General features: G+C 40.5%; 1 protein-coding gene across 10 annotated transcripts in view; it reads right to left on the reverse strand.

Moving 5' to 3' along the window:
* Nucleotides 1-20,928, reverse strand: part of LOC147035135 (nucleoside diphosphate kinase 6, mitochondrial-like) — a 49,229-nt gene that overhangs the window by 25,213 nt on the left and 3,088 nt on the right. For 5 of the 10 annotated variants that reach the window (XM_085894084.1, XM_085894094.1, XM_085894055.1 and 2 more), the window contains 6 exons: nt 18,764-18,809; nt 10,818-10,900; nt 10,274-10,420; nt 8,567-8,644; nt 1,536-4,994; nt 1,186-1,285 (listed from right to left, as the gene is read on the reverse strand). In XM_085894084.1, coding sequence (XP_085750210.1) covers nt 4,731-4,994; nt 8,567-8,644; nt 10,274-10,420; nt 10,818-10,900; nt 18,764-18,809 — 618 coding nt within the window. In that variant the 3' untranslated portion in view covers nt 1,186-1,285; nt 1,536-4,730. The other 5 variants (XM_085894102.1, XM_085894069.1, XM_085894075.1 and 2 more) reach the window with 5 other exon arrangements.

Here is a 20,928-nt window from a genome sequence, read left to right on the forward strand (position 1 = left end):
TAGCAAGAAATAGAGTAAAGACAAGTTAACTCCACATAATTAATTCGTAATTAACCGGTTAACTCCACATTATTTATAACTAACCGGTTAACTCCACATAATTGATAATTAACTGGTTAACTCTACATAATCAATTCATTAATCAACTAGTTAACTCTACATAATCATTTCATAATCAAGCAGTTAACTCTACATAATCAATTCATAAATCAACTAGTTAACTCCACATAAACATTTCATAATCAACCAGTTAATTCAATATAATCAATTCATAAATTAACTAGTTAACTCTACATAATCAATTCATACATCAACTAGTTAACTCTACATAATCAACTCATAAATCAACTCATTAGCTCTACATAATCAATTCATAAATCAACTCCTTAGCTCTACATCGTCAATTCATAAATCAACTCGTTAACTTCACCTAATCAATTCGTAAATCAACGAGTTAACATTACATAATCAATTCATAAATCAACTCGTTAACTCTACATAGTCAATCAATAAATCAACTCCTTAGATCTACATCGTCAATTCATAAATCAACTCGTTAACTTCACCTAATCAATTCGTAAATCAACTCGTTAACTCTGCATAATTCATAACACTGGGCTGCATTTCAAATTTTTTTTCAGAGGTCTAGGTTTTCTCAGCGGTTCCTTTATGTTTTTTGCATGCTGAATTCAGAAATGTATCTAATTTCGCTCAAGCAGGTCAAGTTTTAGGTTTCACTCAATCAGGTCATGCTATCTCAATTTTAAGGAAAAAAATAATCAAAATTTTTGTATTTTTAATTAGCATTTTTAAAATTCAAAATCAGACTTGCATTGACAGAAAATGTACAAACTCTACATATAATGACACACAAGTACACTTAATGTGGAAGAAAGTGCCTTCTCAATTACTTTCATTTCAATTTCAGAAAATATAGATAAATCGTTGTTTCTGGCAACACCCAATTTCAGTTCCTCCAGCAGTCGCTGTTTTCCTTCGTCTTATTAATGTTGAATTTCACATTAACGGTACTTGTGCTTTATGAGTGATTATCTATATTTTTGATTATCTGATTAGATCAGTCAGGTGATCAACTGTTGCCTGGCACGAGACTGGCTCTGTGGTTTTATTGGGTATGACAAGGAAATCAAAGGCCTCAACCTGACACGGACTTTGCAGACTCACCTGACAACTGTGGCCATTTTGACAGGACTCGCCGGATTCTATCCAGACAACCGGAATGGTCTGGTGACTGCAACATTGGTGTCAGGAGTGGGATACATACCTGAGGCACGGGAGAACGTTGTCTCAAAGCCAAATTACTTGAGCATCTGTTAAGCATTTAAATGAAACTACCAAGATGTCAGGTCAAGATCGGAAGAACCAGACAGGCAAACAAGACACGTGACAGTCAAGACAACAGTCAAGTCAAGTCAAGAACAGTCAACACAGGCGAACTGGCTAGATGCCCCCACAATCCAAATGGACATAAAAGGGGGAAGGACCCCTCAAGGGTGTGGTGGAGTCACCCCTACCTTTAGATTCTTGCTCAGCAAGTGTGGTGCCCCCAAACGAACCAGTACAGGGGAATCGCAGGCTGCCGTTATGAAAGCAGAGGTGTGACCCAGGGATAATTATCATCATGGTGGCTTCCTCTCATGGTTTGGTTTAAATCCTGTTAAAGATGGATTGGGTGGTAGAAAATATCATGTCATATGACTTAGTTTACTCAGCCTAAGAATAGGATCACTCACGTGATCGCCACTTGGTATGATCCTCGCACGGTTTGGGGACTCCAAACTGTATGGTAATGTGGTCGTCAGACACAGATCTGACAGGGAGTCTTTGAGGCGGGTGACAATCGCAGTCGTTTTAATACAACTCGTTGAAACAGGTAACAGGAATAGTCTAGTGACGAACAATAAATAACCTTCATCAACCTGAGGTAGTGGAGGTAAAATCAATTGGTTTAATAAAATTAATCGGACTTCCAGTTCTGGGTTTGTCACGACGGAAACGTCTCTTAGGGGTCTCTGCCGACTTTCTCAAAGTTAAGTTTCCGGTCGTTATTTGTCGGGTTTTAACTGTTTGTTTTGTTACCTGCATGTTTACTGTGTGTTCCTAAGTTCGGTTTTGTTTCAAAAATCATGTTATTTTATGAGTTTTCGTCAACCTTGTCTTATCGGGCTCCTTGAGGCCTACCCGTCCTTTCCATCTAGGTGTATGATCGTTTTATTTGTATTCTCTCCCTAATACCATCACTCCTATTTTTCCCACTTTTCCCAATTCACCCCATCTATCCCTCTCAACTACACACTCTGTTTCTTGTTTTAAATTTAAAAAAATAACAAAAACAACAACCCTTTCTCCCTGCATAGAGGAGTGGGATGTAGCTCCATCTTGTTGAAACCCCAGATTTTCATTATTTTCCACTCTGTTCCATAGGTGAGTCTACATCATGTGAAGATAACGATCTGATGTCACAGTTACTACCATTTCAGTGTTAGGGTCTTTAGACATATGGGGTTAAGCCTGGTATTGGCTTAGTGGTGAGGGTGGTGGCTTGGGATCCCAGATCCCAGGGTCCTGAGTTCAAGCCGTTGGGCCGCTGAATTAAAATACACCAGGAGGTTCACTCAGCCTGTCATCCTTCCGAGGTCGGCAAAATGAGTACCAGTGCTCTGTTAAAGGGGACACTGCATCAGCGGCATAGTCGTGTCCCAACCAATGATGCAACCAACAGCCACAGGCTGCACTCGATAGAGAGGGAGAGAGACATATGGTGGCTGTAGATTCGTGCCAAACTCAATCCACACCAGATGGTGATTTTCGGAGATTGAAGTGATGCTTATTCATGTTGTTGTGTTACTATCCCCAAAATCTGCAATTCTGTTTATTCATCACATATATATATATATATATATATATATATATATATATATATATATATATATATATATATATATTACTAAAACTCTCATCTTGTATGTATGTATGTATGTTCCCGAAATACAGCCAAAACGGTACAGGATAGCGCAAACATTTTAGTTCGACCTTACTCACCATTCTCCTGCGATGTGCAGTATCAAGTTTCGTTGAAATCGGGCAACGAAAAAATTATTAAAAAATCAATTCCCGATTCAGTCAAGTACTCTTTGGGAGAATTTGATCTCAACGGTATAGTTCGCTGGAGCTATCTTTTTTTTTTAAATGATTTTTTATCAACCACTGTCACAACGGGAACCCAACGTGTTCATGGGTCGTCGAGTTAAGAATAAATATGGCATTCATCCGGAAAAATTATGTCATCGATATTGACAAAATCCCTGCTGGCTTCTGTGATCATTTTCATCAAGTTCCTGTTGAAGCAGTTTGTTTGGAAAAAGGCCAATGTTTTCTTTCGATATTTGTCACACTCATTTGCAACTGAGTTCTGTTTCAGCTGAGAGTCGTCTCGTTGATTTGAGGGGACTTCTCTCCATGCGTTGCTGCACAGTTTCAAAAGTCTCTGGGACAGGAACTGAAAGACATTATGCTGAACAGCCCTTGTTACCCTCAGCAGAGGAGAGAGTATTGCATTTGGGTCCATTTGGCTGTCTGACTGTCCATACATAATGTGCTGACGTAGGCCACAAATGCCACCGAGTGGTAGCCAGTGGTACACATAATCTTTTCAACTGAGTACCTCTAAAAAAAGTGCTGTATGTGAAATTATAATGTATGTAACGTCTATAAAGTATCTATAATTCCCATCGTGTTTTTTCTTTTTGGCTGCTGGTTGCATCATTGGTGAGGGGCACGGCTATGCCGCTGATGCAGTGCCTCCATTACCAGTATACTGGTGCTCATTTTGCCGACCTCGGAAGGATGACAGCCTGAGTCCACCCCCTGGTGTTAATTCAGTGGAAAAACGGAGCTCAAACTCAGGACCCTAGGATCCCATGCCACCACACTAACCACTAAGCCAACACCAGGAGTATCTATGGTGAAATTAAAATGTGAGTACATCCATAAAATACGTGTTCTAAAACCACGCAAAAGTCCTGGCGATAGTCTGCAACCGTTGGTTGCTATTTCTACTTTGCATTTTGTAATGAGCCGTGTATTTCATATTTCACACTCATGCCTTTATTGTTTTACAAGCAGGTAAACGAGATGCTGGGAATCTTCTCTGAAATTCTCTCCACACTCTCTTCAGTGACTTTGCTTCAATGTGCGTGTCATACATAAAGATGTGCTGCTCCATGTTAAATTGCCCCCATTATTTTTAAACCCATAAAAAAATAAAAATTGTGGCACAGCCAATTTTGAATATCTTCACGACGACATTATCAAGAAAATCTCAAAATGATCAAATGTTGCCCTTTTTATGGTCCACCTTGTATAAAATTGTTTCCCTTCCAGTCATGGATAAAAGTGTCGATGCTCTTCTCAGTTACAGAAAGTTCACCGAAGTTGCATTTACACCTTCCTGGTGTGTCAATTTCATTTACAGGACAAAGTGAAAAATTTTGACAATGATCAGATCCATTAGTTCTAAGTTATTGAAATTTCAGCGTTGTTTCCCTTTCAAGAGGGTACAGCACAATTGTTGTGAAATGCAATGCAGGATGTTTAATAATTTATGTTTATAAAAAAAAGAAAGTAATGGCAATACAGCTAATTTACGATCACTAATGTACTCAAGTTAGGCAAACAGGTAATTAATCTCATTGGAAGGAGAAAGTTTGTCAGCTGTTGGTGCCAGATGAGCTTGTGGAAAGAGGTGGATTGGTTTGTTGGCTCGGAAAGCACTTCCTGGTCGGTACTCTCTTGCGAGCCTCGTCGACCACGTCCAGAAGGATCTTGGCATCAACAGCCAATGCATGACTGGCAGAGAGTAGCTGCTGTACAAATGATTCCTGTACAATTGTGGACCGATGCTTGTATAGTGTCTTCGCTTTGATGATGATTTGTGCCAGGTCAGATGTCAAAACTTTTTGAGACATCTTTACCTGCAACAAAAATAAATAAATAAATAAATACCTTATATGCCACTTTCAATTTAGAAGAAAAATGTCAAAGCACGTTACGAGGAAGGAAGACTACTGCGACTACTGCTATACTTCTACTACTAATCTGCATATCGATCCATGTTGGGGTTGACCCTTTTGCACTTCATTCCCTTGGGACAGCGGAAACACGAGACGAGTGCAGGAATTTGGAATTTGTTCAGAATGCCGACGATAGCTTGCCTAATCTTTGTGAAGGACACCATGGGATCTTTGCATTTAAAACACTAGGATGACAGCTTATAACTGAGCCGAAATTCGAACCCAGGGCAGACAGCATAGAGGAAAGTGTGCATACCTCTTGGCCATCCTGCCAGCAAGGAAGGAAGAGGTCAGAAACAAAATAAGAAAAGGCAATGGGAGAAAGATGAATTTTTATGAGAGATTTAAAAACTGCAATTGATCAGGCTGTGTGAATATTAAAAGATACATAATGTTGTTTGTTGCGTCTGATTGGAAAAGTCAGAACATAGTTTAATTAAACGTAATACCAAGCCTCCTAAAATTTTAATATCAAGGCTGGTGGAAATGCTGTACTCATGTCATTGCATGCACTTCTGTGCTCTGTCTGGAACACATGTGTCATCCCAACTGACTGGAAAAGGGGCCTTGTTTGTCCCTCTCTGGAAAGGGAAGGGTAATCGCCAGGACTGCAACTGCGACCGAGGGGTGATGTTGCTCTCAGTTCCGGGCAAGTTATTTGCTCAGATAATTCTTGATAGGGTTCTCCACCATCTGCTTGAGTACGAGCACCCACAGAAATCGGGCTTTACACCAAAGACGTCAACGGTTGACCGTATCTTTGCTCTTCGGGTCCTCACCGAACCCAGACGAGGGTTTTGGCAGCGGCTCCTCACAGCCTACATTGATCTCTGCAAAGTGTTTGATTCAATTAATCAGGATGCCCTCTGGAGGATTATTGGTCTTAGGCCGGTACCAAAACTGATCAGTCTGATTTTGGAACTATATTATGGTACTGAAAGTAGCCTGGTGTTGGCGCAGTGGTTAGGGCAGCGGCGTGAGATCCAAAAGGTCCTGAGTTCAAGCCCCATTGGGCCACTGAATTAATACACCAGGGGGTTGACTCAGCCTGTCATCCTTCCGAGGTCGGCGAAATGAGTACCAGTGTACTGGGCTGGTGTATACCCCGGTTAAAATAGGTGTACCATATCCCTGTGTCGTAAGAGGCGACCAGGGTTGCGTCAGGAAGGGCATCCGGCGTAAAACTTATGCCAAATCACTATGCGGATCATACGGATGATCTGCTGTGGCGACCCCTAACGGGAGCAGCCGCAAGAAGAAGAATAAGAAGATTATGGCACTGAAAGTGCTGTGAGGCGCAGTAGTTTCACGTCTGACTTATTTCCATTTTCAAGAGTTCGTCAGGTGTGTGCACTGACCCCACACTTTTACACACTTATTTGGACTGGATTCTGGGGAGGATGTCGGAGAGATCAACCTGCATTGCATCACTTGGGAATGTCAAGATCGCTGACCTTGATTTTGCAGATGATGCAGTCATTTTTGCGAAGACTTTAGATATCCTTATGGTGGCCCTCAAGGTGCTGAAGAAGGAGTCAAAGCTGCTGGGATTATGGGTTTCCAAGGTCAAAACTAAGAACCAGGCTTTCAATGACCTAGTGGATGCTGCTACCCTGTCTGTTCCTGTTTGTAGCGTGGATTTTGAGCTCATGGATAGATTCACTTACCTTGGCAGTGATATTCATGTCTCTGCATGTTGTAATCCAGAGGTCAATAGACCTTTGGGTTGGCCCTGGGGAGTCATGGATTTACTTGATCAGGGGGTGTGGCAATGAAGGAACCTCTGCAGGAGGATGAAAGTCTTTCAGTCATTAGTGCATCCAGTCTTGCTCTATGGATGTGAAACTTGAACTCTGACCAGGGATCTGAGATGGAGACAACTCCTTCAGTACCAGGTCTCTTCGGAGAATCCTTGGCTATCACTGGTCGGACTTTGTATCCAACGAGCGGTTGCTGAGAGAGATTCAGATGACATGTATTACCTGTGTAGTCCATGAGCATCAGCTGTGGCTGTATGGACATGTGGTTCGTTTTCCTGATGCTGATCGTGCCCACCAGTTTCTATCAGCGAGGGAGCCTCGTGAATGGAGGAAGCCAATTGGCTGATCACGTGCCTTGTTGTTGCAGTAGGTTGATCGGAATCTCAAGGAGATGGGGCTAGGCCAGGCATCTGCCTGGGGGATGGCCAGACAGAGGCCGCTGGGGTACCAGCGGAAAGTGGACGCAGTGACGCGCTGCTCCGGCACATGTTCCCATACCTGACCTGACCTAATGCAAAATTTCAGATTTTCAACCTCTGTTAAACTACCAGTTTCAAATTTGTTACAATATTTTTTGTTGCAGTTCAGTGACCATGTTGTTCTTTCATGCACAAATCCCAGAAACAAGAAATGCCTTTCTTCCTCATCTCCATTAGCAGGCTAGAGCCATTCAGGACAGGTCCTGGTTGCATCTGCTTTGACCAATTTGCTGCTCAATCTTGGACTGATCACGAAAATCTGGCCCCGTTTTAGCTTACGTGCCTTCTGGGGCCAGCCCGGTTATGTGTGACATCACCAATAACATCAGTATCATATGTCATGTCTTTAACAAATAATCATCATCATGTACTTTATTTCCGTCTCGCTTGGCTTCTGTCCTCTATTTTGAAGGTATGTGGGAGGATAAGATATATCAGTATTTTAAATAATGTTTTAGCAGCAAGATAAAATATTACAATTTTAATATTTGCACGAGGGTATTACAATTTCCTTTTTTACCTGGGCAATGCTGAGGTTAAAGCACTCTCTTCACACGAGTAAATTTGTCCTCCCTCCCTTCTCCCCTTCTCCCCCACAATGGAGGGGCCTGTTAAAGCCTGTCATCGTTTGTGATACAATTATAGTCTGAAGGGACATCAGGATGAATGGGGGGACAAAGTGGGAGGTGGGAGCATGACGTGAGGACAGGGAATGGGATGTGGGTGAGAGGTTAAAGCATTCTATGCAGGGGTAAACTTGGAAAACAGGATGACTAACTGGCCCATCAGCAAAGCGATGGGTAGGCTCTGCTAGTTACATATAGTCCTCAATCTTCATCACCTACTCAGGCCACAAAGTAGATTACAATGAGGTGTATGAGCAACAAGAAGAAAAAGGAATGTGCTACTCTTTGTCTGTCTTTACAATGCACTCTGGAAAATTAACGACAGTGTGTTTCAGACTGCATTGACCCCACCCATACTGAAACAATGCAACGATGTTGCCTTGGGATCGAAGAAGTTGCAAACCTGGCCTGGATCATCAAGACCTGGTGGGGCCTGTCACGAAAGATGCAAACCTGCGACTGGAGTTGAGTTACCTGTACAACCTAAATTATAATACAGAATACTAAAAACTCGTAAATGACTCCTGGCCCAATATGAATACAATCCAATGCGATTGAATTTGTTTGATAACACTGTTATTATATCTTAAAGAGAAAAACTTCCATACCTCTCCAACCACATGTCGCTGAAAACAGGGAAGACCATCCACATTTATGAGGAGTTTGCGCAAAGCCAACCCGATGTCCTGGAAAACAGAAATAAAAATTACAAGTAACCCATGATGCTTTTTCACAAAAATTAAAAACATCAAGGCAAACACATACATCAACTTTAATGTCAATTGTTGTTTCCTTTTTCTTTTCCTTTTTAGTGCCCTGTAACCATTATTCCGTGTGGCCTGAAAGTCGCTTTACTCATCCAGAGTGAAGCATTCGTTCTTAAACTATTTTAATACACAGGTTTTATGGTGTAAAACTTACAATAATTAATCAGTCATTGTATCTGCATGCACTCCATCAAGGGACAAAACACTTATTGATGCAACTGCTGGGCTGCGAATCACCAATCTGTGACAATTCGTATCGTGCAGTACAGCAATATTGTGTGCGAAATTGAGGGAATTGTGCACTTTGAGCTAAAATCATTAAACTTGGCACACTTACAGTGTTTCCCAGCTGATCAATGTTTGATAAAGACCCACTTCGAATTTCCAAAATGGCCACCATCGATCCAAGATGGATTTTCCAAAATCACTTTGAATATAACTTGTTTCATCTGCAAGATACATGAACCAGCTCTGTTTTTTTTGGCTTCAACCTTCAGAAATCCTCCCACCCCAGTTAGCTGTCAGTTTGAATATTAGGTTTGACCCTTCACCGCATTCCCTTCCCACGTTTGCTGTGTGCTGTGGCCTTCAGGCTGTTGGGAATATAGTTGTCCCATACAACATCGACCCGATTAATATCGGCAACTGGTTTCTGAGATAAGGCAAATAGACTTGGTGTGCGTCGTCTGAAAAAGTTTTACATGCTCCACTTGGTTTCAGCATGTTCACAAGCGTTTCACCATCGATACGAATGGCGTCTATCACTGGATCTGTTTCAGGGTGGTTGCCAAGCTCTTCTAAGCTCGACAGCAGATCTGATTTAGAAGCCAGACACAAGCTGCCACACTTAGAAATAGAAGGTTGATATTCCTGATTTTCGTGTGCAAAAAATTAATCCAGGTTACCTTGTCTTACCTGACAAGAAATATACATCTGTGCGATAAGGGAACAGTTCTGCTTCAATGAAGCCATTCTTTGTTTTTCTTTGCAGTCCACCTTCCTTCTTGGGTTACTGAAGAAAGCAAGCTTGTTATGCTTGATTACATCTGTAATCGATGTGGTTCTATCTACTAAACTCTCTTTTACAAACATATACTGTTGTGTTCCTCAAGCTTATATTTGCCTGATGATGCTTTTATCTGCTCATCAACAATTTCCTTGGAATCTAGCATGAGTAGGTTTCGGCTGCATTCCTTGAAAGGATTTTCATACTTTCCATGACGGAAACTAGGGTGCCCTTGCTTCTGAAAGTTGATCTGGACATTTTTCACCTGTGAAGAAAATGATGTGGTCCTTTATCAGATATTTATCAGGACATTAGTGGCTACAACCTTGTGAAGTTTCATGCTTTTACCTGAAAGTGCACAATACTTTCACCATATTGATGTAATAATGGTCAGGTTGGGGATCAAACCCTGACTAGACAGCCCAAAGGTAAGTACGCTACCTCGGCGTCATCCTGTGGGATTGTCACTTTAAGCGAGAACTTAACAAAAGAGTAGCAAATGTAAAGCCTTTGTAATAAAGACAAGACCAAGACAACAGTACCTGCACTCTTGTTATGCACTCTTCTGAAAGTGTGGCGTGGGGTGTGTGAACAAGAACAGAAATGGCTTTCACCAGGTCAACCACAGCTGCAAACACATCATCATTGTCCCTTTGCATCTCTGCGTGAGTGAGTCCAAGTGAAGGGACCTGCGTTGAACATACAAACATCAATTTGAAACATCTCCATTGGAAAACTCCCACTCCAAAGTTCAAGCTTTCAAGCAGGTGTTAAAATGTAATCAAGTGTGAAACAGTTGAGAGTAACAGCATTATAACTATTAGGTAACATTGGAATGGGTAGCGCTTTCATTCAACAAACAGTGCAGTGTATTTTAAAGCTATTTTCCTGGCGCCTAAATATTTTGGAACAGAAAACCAAAGCACCATTGCCAATGAAGTCATTTGCAGATTAAACCAAGTCACTGCACAAATGTGTTATCTTCAAAAACCAAGCTGCTTTGACTGCAGAATTTAGTGTTGGACTTAACTCCTGTTTGCTTATATAATTTCTACAAGCTTGAGTGGTGTTTCACATCCAGCTCACCATGCAAATTTGTCCTGAATGCTCTGGTGTATCACCTTTACCACTTGCTGAACTTTGATTCTCAATAGGAATGCATGAATTGGCTGCAAAAAGGAAACAATCAACATGTTAGATAAGTTGCTGAGCCAACAATGGATGCTGAACCCAACTTTCATCTCAGAATCACGTTTTCAAATAGACACACAATTATTGTGACATGTACGGCCTCACACCACAACTGTTAACCAATCAGATGAAAATTAGCCGTAAAACGCCGAAGCAGTCACTTTAAAATGGCCAAATTAATGGGGCTCACACCAAGCGGTTTGCACCACCTCGTCATTCCAAACAAGGTTTGACAAAATGCTGGTTTTCAAAATCCATCATGTCAATGTATGCAGCATTGATGAATGTTGAAAACATCAATGTGTGCAATATCCTTTGAAAGGACGTTAGGCATTAAGACCCATCTGCCAGAACTGGTTGTTGCGGATGATAAAAATCCTATAGTGTCTGACATGAAGTGGAGGCACATTATCATTGGCAACTTGAAGAAATTGAATTCCTGCTCTCAGAAACAGTGGCACTGCATCAGTGGAACAGCTGTTCCTCTGTGTATGAATGTTCTGGTGTGCATGTGTTAGAGGGAAGGGATGATTCCCTTGGCCTGGCACTTATTCTGAGTATAAATGATGGACGAGAATGTGCAGCAATGCAATCGGTCACTCAATAACTTCACATATAGTTATTGGTTTAGATACACTGACTATAAGTTAATCTCGAGTATTTTCAAAGTGTGTATTTATAGACATTGCGACGAAATGCATGTCTCCGTATGTTATATATCAGTTAAAACAATGTACAATATCAGTTCAGCATTTCAAATAACACACCGTAAAATTTTGGTGCTATTATGAATAAGGGAATTGAAAAATAGGTGCATTAAACAAAAGAAAAAAATGCTAATTAATTCTAAGTGGCACAAATATATCAAGAGAGTACTGTATTATACTGTCAGATCCTGCTATTTGCAGGGGATATGTTACTGTAAAATGCTGCGAATAGCAAATTAGCGAATAGTGGGGAATTGTTTCAATGGAAAAGGGGGGGATAGGTTCCCGGTAGTTCATGATTCATAAGGGAAAATCAAAAATCCTGTGAAAAACCATGAATACGCCCACGAAAAACTATGAAAAATCAAAAATAATAATCGTTTAAAAAAACCTCACAAAAACGCCCACGAAAAACCACGAATATACAAAAAAAAACCGTGAATACGCGAAGCACATGGCTGCGAATGTCGAAGCAGGTCGCATAATATAATCCGTGAGTTCGCGGGGTCCGACAGTACTTTAAAAAGTCTGATTATTGAATCAATCTCTTTGTTTTTTAAGGTTGATTAAATCCAAACCCTTTTATTGAAATTTTCGAAATATTGGCTATTAGAAGTGAATGTCAAAAGATGATGTCCTCATGCAGAGATTGACAGTGTTAAAAGACAGGCCTTGTCGGCAACTTTTTTTTAATGTTACAAAGTTTTCATCAATCCAACATCACCAGTGCACTGGAAGAAGAGAGGGAGAGGGAGAGGGAGAGGGAGAGGCGGAAAAAAAACTTTTGCATTTTTTTATTCTAAAATAGCAAACTAGAGAGTTCATAGAGCATCTTGTCCCACACAGTATTCGGGTATATAATTCATTTGAAATACAATCATGATTTTAAAGGTCATATAAAAATATTCCACATGTTTACCGCAGTTGCGCAGTGTCTTATACATCACCTTATTTAATATCGACAACTGCAAAACTGGAGTTTTTGGAAGTGGAAAGAAGGCGATTTGTGTTCTTCAGTGTTCAAGTATACAGTTAAATAGAAATAAAATAAAGATTTTAAAGGTCGTATTAAAAAATTTTTTATTTTAATGCAGTGGCTTTTACACCACCTTATTTAACATGTTACATTCGTTCTCATGCCTGTTGTTTATGTTCTGTATGACGTCCTTAAAAACAGTAAGTTTCCTGTTTAGAATGATTTTCAATTTTTGTTTGACTGCCAGACAGGCAGACAAACTAAAATAATGATCTCACTCCTCTCTGTGCATGTGGAATCGGGGCACATTCAGAGCCAAATTAATGATAAACTACAGGTTTGTTTTCTGATTCATGTTCTGATTAATGTTCAAAATATATCATTCAATTGAAATGAAGTTGTTCCTCATTCATAAACTGACATTCATAGACGAACGGATGGATGGACAGACAGACAGGAGAACCAATTGCTTAACCCTGCTTTTTGCTTCGTGTGCGTGGGGTAAAAATGAAAAACTCGCAAAAATTTCACATTGCCAGTGTAAAAAAGGAAGCAAAAGAAAACAGATACCTGTAGTTAATTACAGGGTAGATCATATTCAACGATCTTCACAAAAGAAGATATTTCTGTAATAATTTGAAAATTACTTTATCTACACACCATTTTTCTTCAAATTCCTCTATTCTTGCAGCCAATGTGTGGCTCTCAATGGAATCCTTTCATCTCCTCCTCCTGACAAAGCTGGATTGCCCAAAGGCAGCATTCTGGGCCCAGCCCTATTCCTGATATTCATCAATGATCTCTCCAACTCCATGGAAAATCCTCCTTATCTCTTTGCTGATGACTCCACCCTCTGCTGATGATAGACTCCATCTGTCATCCCTGGGATCGGCAAGCAGCAGCCTCTTCTCTCTCTTCAAACCATGACAAAATCACAACTGATCTAACACTTGAAATATGTCTTTCAATCCAGACAAATTTCACACTCTCACTACCATCTGGCAAGCCCCAATCGCATTTTCTTTCTTAACAATCCTCTTGAGGAAGTCCAGTCATTCAAACACCTCGGTCTCATTATCAGCCACAATCTTTCTTGGGCAAACCACCTTTCAACGTTTGCTTCCAAAGCCAGCTGCTGACTGGGCATCCTCGGACACAGTCCTTCCTTGGTACACCTGAACTGTTATCCACATACAAGGCCTTCATCCACTGCTTGATGTAGTACTGCTCTCCCCCTCTGGGCTGGCTCCCTTGCTCACATCTTGCACAACTTGATGCTGTGGAAATCAAGGCCTTCAAGATCATTGGAATGTACCGCACTGAAGCTGAGTCTATGGGCCTATCACTTCGCCATCGTAGATCTCTCTCTCTCTCTCTCTCTCTCTCTCTCTCTCTCTCTCTCTCTCTCTCTCTCTCTCTCTCTCTCTCTCTCTCTCTCTCTCTCTCTCTCTCTCTCTCTCTCTCTCTCTCTCTCTCTCTCTCTCTCTCTCTCTCTCTCTCTCTCTCTCTCTCTCTCTCTCTCTCTCTCTCTCTCTCTCTCTCTCTCTCTCTCTCTCTCTCTCTCTCCTACCACCGCCTTTCTGGTCTTGCACCCTTTGTTCTTTCTGTGCTTTGTCCCCCCTCCCCCTAAACCCCTCCACCCAAGCTTCTGCAGGGATCATATGGTCCACCATCAACCCTCTTCGGGCAAAACTACCTTAATGCAGGATCATTGTGCTCACTTCCACTTATTTGTTCCTCTTTTTCCCCACCTGTGGAATCAACTTACACATCCTCTTCAATCTCCTTCTTCCCTCCAGGTCTTCAAGACAACTCTGTTCACCGCCATCTCAGATCATCTCCAATCCAAAATGATGATCTTTTTTACCCTTGTTAACCCCATCCAAATTCTTCCTCCTAATTTTCCAGTTATTCCTCCTAAGAGTTTCCTTCTCCATGCATTCTGATCCGTTCAGTGTGCGAGTTCTTCCACAAGCCTCGACTATGTATACAAATAAATAAATAAATAAAAAATAGTAGTAGTTTTCAAGTTATTGAATAAAAGGCAAAATATAACTTAACTGAACATATCAGAAGTGTTTTACACCAAAACAGAACATTCTCATTAACCTCAATAATCATTAACCTCAAGCAGATCTAGTTTCTTTTCATTGTTCTGTGCACTCCCACCCTTACCTGAGCAAACAGGATATTGGCTAGGACAGTATTTGTTTTGAGTGCGAGGTCTAAACCATAGATAAACACACAGGTATTGAAAATCAATCCCAGACTCACAAAACAGTTCTAAAGAAATCTGAATACAAAAGGGTTAACCTTTGACACACAAAATAAGTGTGAAAACGTTTTTCAGGCATTCTTCAAAATGGATCCTCACCTGGTAAAAGGTTTGAAATCTGGGCAGTAAGTGTTGGGAGGAAAGAATGCAATGTGCGATCTTCCATTGAAGAGTTATTGTGCGATCTTCATTTTTTCCGTGTTACTTGCCGTCACAAAAGGAATTTGATACAGCCCAGATAAAGATATTTTTCTTGCGAAAACAAAGCTTCGTATTTAAGCCTTTGCTAAAAGAGGTGGAATGAGAGAAGTTTGCAGAAGAAAATTAAATGAGAGTTCAGGAAAAGTCGAAAAAGTTACGTCTGTATCCGGCTCCATTCAATAGTTAGATCTTGCTCCCAAACAGGTGCATCCAAAGGTAGGAGGGACACTACAATGACTACAAAACATGTGGCACAAGCATAGAGGATCAGATGCCAATAAGATTAGCCATGGCATGAGTCCCAAGCCAACTTCCACTTGGGCTTTTAAGATCCCCAACCGATTTTATGTGTTTATAAACAACATGTTGAATGAAGCACCTACTGTAACAGCAGGCATAGCGATTGTAAAATAAAGGTTTGACAAGGAACACGTGTTTTGTGCAAGAGTGTACAGCTCTCATTATCCTCAGAGCCTGCCACGCATTTAATACATTCCACTAAAACAGAAAGGGGGGGGGAGAGAGAGGGAGAGAGAGAGAGAGAGAGAGAGAGAGAGAGAGAGAGAGAGAGAGAGAGAGAGAGAGAGAGAGAGAGAGAGAGAGAGAGAGAGAGAGAGAGAGAGAGGCAATCAAATATAGAGAAGGGTAAGTTGAGATACCATTGCTTTTGAAAACAACTTCTTGAATGCAAACAGCAGGGAAATTGGGTACCAGTTTTGGATTCATAACTGGAGGGGGAGCACTCGGTAGAGTGCAAAACCTCCGCCGCCAAAACTGCTAGGTCACTCAAGTGAACCTGATATCCTATTCATTCAATTTGACGTCAACAGTGCTCAGAGAGTTATAGTTTGCAACTTTCCCTTTTACTTTTAACTTTTAGATCCTCAATTCATTCGTCATAACTAGATTCCTTGAGACAGAAATTGATTTTACGTGGGTATATTCACCTGAAGTTCCAAAATCAGCCGCAATTATAATTTTGGCATGTTTTTTTGTTGGAAATCACTCATAACATGGAGAAATGCAAAAACAAAAATTCAAATATTTTTTCAAAATGGCCATCACAGCGGCCATATTGGATTTTGGACCAAGTCCAAAATCTAATGGCATGATCCATGGACCATACCTAATCCCCCCACCAAGTTTCGTCGAAATCCATCAAGGAGTTTTTCCGTATTACTGTTCACAAACAAACAAACAAACAAACAAACAGAAAGGGGTGAAAACAGTAACCTCCGATCTTCGATAGCGGAGGTTAATAAGTCCCCTTTGTTTTTGGAGGAGAGTAAGAACAGATCGCTAACAACTCGGATGAAGCGCTCCAAGCTGGCAGCTCGCCTTCCAGGTGCTCTAGAGTTCAGGACCCAATAGGTTCCAACATTCTTTGTAAAATTCAGTTGTAAGTCCATCCAAAACAGGTGCTTTCCCAGTGGTTAGGCTGTGCAAGTCAGGACCAACTGTATCATGGTCTCATGGGTCTCTCCGGATGGGAACACCGATCTTCACACAACAAAGGTAGATCTACAGGAATATAAATGACTAAAATAAAATACATGCTTTACTTAATAACTTTTATAAAAATATTACTTTGCCAATTGTTTAATTACTGATGTGGAAAAAAATAACTGATGAATCTACCAATTGCAACTGAATTTTTTTTGCGAGGAATAGATTGTTCTCAAGAAAATAAATACTTTGCTGGTATATCCATCTCATTCAATGTTGCATCCTTATATGAACTAAAACACTATGTGCGTTTTCTTCAGTTATTTTGTTTAACAAGGACTATTTCTCAACTAAAGCTGTCTTTATGTGATTATCATTTTGTTGCCTGAAAAACTTCTGGAGATACAAAATCTCTGATTGCAGCAAATTCATTGCTTCAGAATCGGCCATTTTTGAAAGGCTTCTATATTGCTGAGAAAATATTTTCTATCGGGCTTTTACTGTATCCCTGATACAGAAACGATCCCGAAGACGGTTTCCATCTCGGAGGACGAACTTCATTTCCCCCAATTTTTTTCCTTCCAGCATCTTCAGGGAATCTTTTAATTTTAAAACCCAGAAACAAAATGCTCATTCAATAAATGATCAATGGAAACAAAATGGCACCCATGACCCGTGTGACCAGATGCGCCATGTTGCTACTCATATAGTGTATAGGGACTACACCTCTCTCTCCCACTCAACAAAAATCTCCTCCCTCCTTGTGTGCATGTAATAAATGTATGACTTATAAAGGGGTCACATGATTACATCTATTTACATAGGGAAGAGGTACTGCATGATTTGCTTGACCAATACTACGCATATGGTACATGGAAAGGTGAATTTAAAATGCTCTTTTTAATAACCGGTGTGACCCCCTGTGAATCTCAATGAAAGCATCAGCAGACCAGTCTGGGCACTATTCCTTCGTAAGTTACGCATTTTGTTGTACCTTACAATCCACGTGGCCTTGCAATCCATGACAGAGACTTTACGGCAGACAGTGAGTTTTACGGGAGAGTTTCTCACCCTGTGCATGCATAAATGGCGTTGAACAGGTTGTGATGTATCGTGGTTGTATTGTTTCATAAATCCGACGAAATTTCTTTTTTTGTTATTATGGTACAGGTACAATACGCAAGACTGAATGTCCCTTCCTTATGTTAGAATCATTGTAATCGCTTCAGCCATTATTGTGCAAGGCTGGGTGACATTTATCAACAATTTGGTGGTATGGATGAACAATTCGACGAGTTTGCAATTCATACTTTAGCGATGTGTTCTGGCATCTGTTTAAAAATTATTTAACTTGAGTTACAAAAACGTTCAAGAATAAAAGGTGTGGCTTTTCAAGGTTTATGACTTTAAATAGTTCTATAGTAGCTTTTCAGCATATCACTGTACACATGTGATGGGGTGGCCATTTTTTTCCCCGTGCCATCCCATCATATGGAGTACCACCATACTCCATGATAGATGAGAAATAAGACTGGGCCCAATACAATCCCTTGGGAAAATCCAGCCTCCAATTGGAGAGTGGAGGAGAGAGTTCCATTATTTGCAACACATTGTGTAAGTGGAAGTAGTCAGAAATCCAGTGATGAAAGTGGCCTCCAAAGTCGACCCAAAAGTTTTTTGTGAGTATTTAATTTTTCTCTTCGTATTTATTCCAGAAGGATAACTTTCAGAAGTGCCAGCTTTGCTAAGCAATTGAAGGTGTGTATGAATATTAATTCATTATGATTTGGGCCACTAAGTAGAAAATAAAAGAAGAAAATGAATCATTGCACCAACTTTGTGCACAATAGTGGGGCAACTTAGCTAAATATAGCATAATAATTGTGCATTTTGTGAGGAAAGCACCAAATTTGGCACACTAGTAGCCTAACATATTATGAACAGATTTGGATATTGGGCCATCTCAAATTTTTGATGGCAGTGGAAAATGGCTGCCACAGCCATCAGCGGCTGAATTTGAGATGGTCCAATATCCAAATCTGTTCATAATATGATAGGCTACTAGTGTGCCAAATTTGGTGCTTTCCTCACAAAATTCACAATTGTTATGCTCAATTGCCCCACTACAAGAATATATTTACCTGTCTTTGATTCGTACTCACGCTTATTATTTCCTTTCATAATACACTGCATAACAAAATACATAAAGTTGTCTGCTTTGATTGAGATGACTTACTTGTATTTTTGAGGTTTTGGTATGACAATGGTTCATCATCCTCTTCCTGAAAAAAAGCAAATGCCATCGTTCGGCCATTAGTGTTTCGTGTCCACAACCCAATCTATGCACAGCAATATGTCGGAGCATTCAAAGAGTACCATTCATTACACAAATACTGTTACTCCTTCTGCAACAAATTAAATCTTGCATGCTATGGTATCTTATTATAGACAAAGCTTGCATTCCAAACCAAACTCTAATGCAACTTGATAATAATGAATAAAAAAGGAGGACTCGTTTTTCCGCACTTAACTGGAAATTAGCACCTCCCTTGTCGGCCTATTTAGAGTCAGAGTTGCTTGAAATCTCCCAAACTGTTTTGTTTTTTTGGGTTGTTTTTTTTAACTCTAAGCACTTTGTTTTGGAAAGTTTGAGGCATACATACTCGCATATAACTGAATGTTCAATGGCATGTTATTATTGTTTTAAATCATCAGACACAGCGAGCCCAGTTGTATATGTTAGAGTGGGTTCGTTTGTTTTGTCTCTTGCATTGCTCCTGTTTGATGTTGATCCCAAAACAAAGGTCGGCTCAAAAACAAAACGAAAACGTAGACTTTTGGTCTCCTTTCACGTGCTGAATCCATAAATCAGTTTACTTGTAACATCTTTAACCTGGCATGCGAGTTTAAAGTAGGCACGACTCGTCTTTCACTGTAAACAAAACCTCATGCAAGAGAAGATGTTTTGGATCAGCTGCTGAGTTCAGCACATCAGTTACACTCACTGTACGAAAAACATTTCTCACAAAAATTTCTTTTTTCTCCTCGTGCACGAACACACTAAGTGCTGACAAGAACAAACTTGAGCATCGTAATGTAAATTAAAGATGCCGGAAGATGCGGATCATATGCATTTGGGCATGTAAGAAACGATATAGCGATCTGATTGTTCAGCATAAGATTAAAAATAGTGGAAAAAAAAAACTTTTCGGAAATTTTTTTGTTTTAAATAGTAGTCCTAACAAGATGTAGTACAGCGACACGATCATCAATCCACTTTTGAGTTTAAACAGGGTAATTCATTCACTATCCCGAAACCATCTGAGATGTTTCTCATCATTATGATGCCGATGCAATCTCTTGGCAAAGGTTATGATGGGTGGTTTAGTTATGCTCAATGGTTTGCCGTTACCTCCCTTGTAGTCAGTCTGGGCAGGAATTTGGAATTCAAAATGGGGTGCCAGTGGCGATTCGCCAACTCTTCACGAAAGACAATGGGATCTTTACTAGTGCTGTTAGATGGGTCATCTGGTTTCAATGCCTTCTGAGGGATGACGGACGCATATTGTTGCCTCACCTTGTGTGTGAAATTCCAGGTTGACAATTTATGGCTTGGTCAAGATTTGAATCCAAGCTAGACAGCTCAAAGGAGAGTGCGCATATCTCTAAGCTATCCTGCTAACCAGAGGTGACCGTGACGCTCACATAAGAATGTGTTCCAAGTCATGTAACTGACAGTAGGTTCGTAAGTCTGCGGCCTAGAATTTCAGTACAAAAATAGTCTAAAAGTGTCATTCCATTAAAGGTAATTTGCAAAGGACTGCCTAACAAAGTGTATTCGCAGCATAATTTTAACACCACAGATTTAAAGATCCAGACAGTAACTTTTCACACCTTGTCATTGGATAAAATAATATAAGAGTCTTGCTCGTGTATCATGTGCCATTGAAGTCTGCACCGCATCTTATTCAAGTAAGGACAAATATATTTCCACCGCAAGTAGGAGAATTTATTTGGAGATTTTAAGTAAGATTACAAGTCTGAAGGAGACACCCTTTGCAAAAGACGAGCATACCGCTGGCACAGGTTTAATAAACAATCGATGGTGAGCTCGCAGGATGGGCTAGAGTTACGCACACTCACCTCTGAGCCACCAAGCATGGGATTGAATCTCGAGCAAGCTATAAACTGTCATCCTGGTGTCTCGCAGGCAGGGTGAGACACCAATGTGTGTGACATCCATCAGATGGACATTAGGCTGTGTATGCCGTCTGCCAGCATTAGTTGGTGGACGTTAAAGATACCATGGTATCCTTCACTAATATTGCCGGAATCCTAGCCAAATTTCAAATCCCTGCTTATAACCTACAGGAGGCACTGCATAAGTGGCACAGCCATGCT

This window comes from Eptatretus burgeri, chromosome 1 (genome assembly GCF_056783735.1).
Source record: "Eptatretus burgeri isolate ZD-2024b chromosome 1, Ebu_testis_v1, whole genome shotgun sequence".
Taxonomy (NCBI): Eukaryota; Metazoa; Chordata; class Myxini; order Myxiniformes; family Myxinidae; genus Eptatretus; species Eptatretus burgeri.